The sequence below is a fragment of the Ipomoea nil genome, unplaced genomic scaffold, assembly GCF_001879475.1.
Source record: "Ipomoea nil cultivar Tokyo-kokei standard unplaced genomic scaffold, Asagao_1.1 scaffold2149, whole genome shotgun sequence".
NCBI classification, from domain to species: domain Eukaryota; kingdom Viridiplantae; phylum Streptophyta; class Magnoliopsida; order Solanales; family Convolvulaceae; genus Ipomoea; species Ipomoea nil.
Window position 1 is genome coordinate 11,862 of NW_017618577.1, and position 2,034 is coordinate 13,895.

Consider the following 2,034-nt stretch of genomic DNA (forward strand, 5'->3'; position numbering starts at 1 on the left):
ACACCTTTTTAGAGTTCTCCTCACGCCCGAACACTGTCCCGACGTACAACTGCCGAGCCCAAGCTTTTCTGGTGTTCGCTGAATCACCACCTTCCGGCCCGCCGACTATCATGTTGATAACCGGTTTCTGGCGCCACTGAGCCTCCTCCTCTTCGGGAACCGGCTGCTTGCCTCGACTGCTTTCGGCAACGGCGACGGGTTCCTCATCCCCTCGACTGCCCGGCCTCCGCCTCCATTGGTTAGGAGGCGGGGTTCCTTGCTGGATGATACCCTCCATGATCTTCTTCAGGTAGAAGCACTCCTCCGTACTGTGAGTATAAGATTTATGATAACGACAATACTTAGAGTTCTTACCCATCTCTTCGTTTGTCGCGCGATCGTCGGTCGGCGGAGGCGGAGGCGGGGCAACCGCTTGTACCTCGTGGGCCGGACGCTCGGGAATCGGCCGATAGGCGTGGACCACTGGTCGGTCGTACGGCCGTCTAACTTCGGGTCGCCGAGCCACGTCCGGGCGCCTTTCTTTGGCTTCCGCTCGCGTTCTCTTTCCGCTGGCGGATCCGCCGACTTCGCGCTGTCGCTTGTACTTCATAGCCTACTCCGTATTGGCCCTCTTGTTGGCCATATGAATGGCTTCTGCGTAGGTGGCCGGACGATTGTCCCTCAAGTTTCGGTACAGCTGGCCGGACCGCAGCGACTCGATGAAGAAGGTGAGTGCCGTCTGGTCCTCGACCTCCTCTATGGATTGGATTTCTCTCTGCCAGCGGGCCAGATAGGTTTTCAAAGATTCGCCTTCGTCTTGACGGATGTCACCCAAGTGAGTTAGGTCCTTTTGTGGCTTGATATTAGCGGCGTAATGGCTCATGAAGCGGTCTGCCAGCTCTTCAAAGTTGTGAATCGACCCTGAGGGCTGCGCCACCAGCCACCTTTGTGCCGACCCCTTCAACGTGGGTAAGAAAGCGCGACACATGACCGGATCTCGTACCCCCAAAACCTGCATCTTAGCCTGATAGCTCAACAAATGCTCACGGGGATCGCCGGTTCCATCGAACGTGGCTTGTTCCGGGAACTTGAAGTCACTCGGTATCTTAAAAGCCATAACCTCGTCTGAGAATGGTAAGGCGGTCAGTAACGTACGTCCTGGGGATTTGGCTTTTCCCTCCATCCGTTCTTTCAGATTTCGCACCTCCTGTACTAAGTTTGCCACTTCGACCCTCTCCCGGGTGCGATTTCCCGTGGATTCCGTGCTCTCGCCGACTTCAGACTCAGCCGGTTGGACGGGGTTGCTCCACGTGACGAATCTCAGTCCTGGCTCTTTTGGTTCGGCTTTTCTCTCGTGCAGCTTGTCGATCGCGGGCGGCTAGTGGGGCACGACCGGGCTCCTTCCGGCCTAATCGTTCTCTTGCCGACCGACGCCCAACGCTGGGACCCAGCCGGGAATGAACGGATTGTACCTGTTGGCTTTCAGCCCGTCGGCTCAATTGCCGGTTGTCGGGCCTCTGAGGTGGTTGCAACTCGCGTTGCGGCTGGCGGGTGACGGACTGTTCTCTCACTCCTAGGCTTGCTTCGGCGCAGGCGCGTCCGATTGCGCGTAACTGCTCCGGGGTGAGCAGCACCTGAGGCAATTGCCGGTTTATCTGCGGCGTCGGCGGCGGTGTCGTCTCGTTTTCTTGGCTCCGAGCGCTTCTCCGATTCAGCTGGCTTCTCAGGTCGGCCTCCCGTCCGTTGTCATGACGGCTCGACTGTTCCTCGCTTCCTGCCATGTCTGGAGTTTTCCTAATTCGACTGAGGTTCTAACTGTCGTTCCTCGGACTCGCCTCACTCAAGAGGATACGTGACTCTTCGTTTCGATCCCCACAGACGGTGCCAGTGATGGTTTTAGGGTTTTCGGGCCCAAGGAGGTCCAACACAACCTTTGGTCGGAGGATACACCTCTCAATAAAATGTACGTCTAACTCAGAGGTAATGCTAGTGCTCGGAATTTCTTTGTTATTTTTCCCCTCTCCCGGTGTCCGAAAATGTCTACCTTTTACAAGA

General features: G+C 56.7%; 1 protein-coding gene across 1 annotated transcript; it reads right to left on the minus strand.

Moving 5' to 3' along the window:
* Positions 1-592: 592 nt before the first annotated feature.
* LOC109149038 lies at positions 593-1,096 on the minus strand. Its single transcript, XM_019296663.1, has one exon. The coding sequence runs from the start codon at positions 1,094-1,096 to the stop codon at positions 593-595; it is 504 nt and encodes a 167-aa protein (XP_019152208.1).
* Between the last annotated feature and the right edge of the window lie 938 nt (positions 1,097-2,034).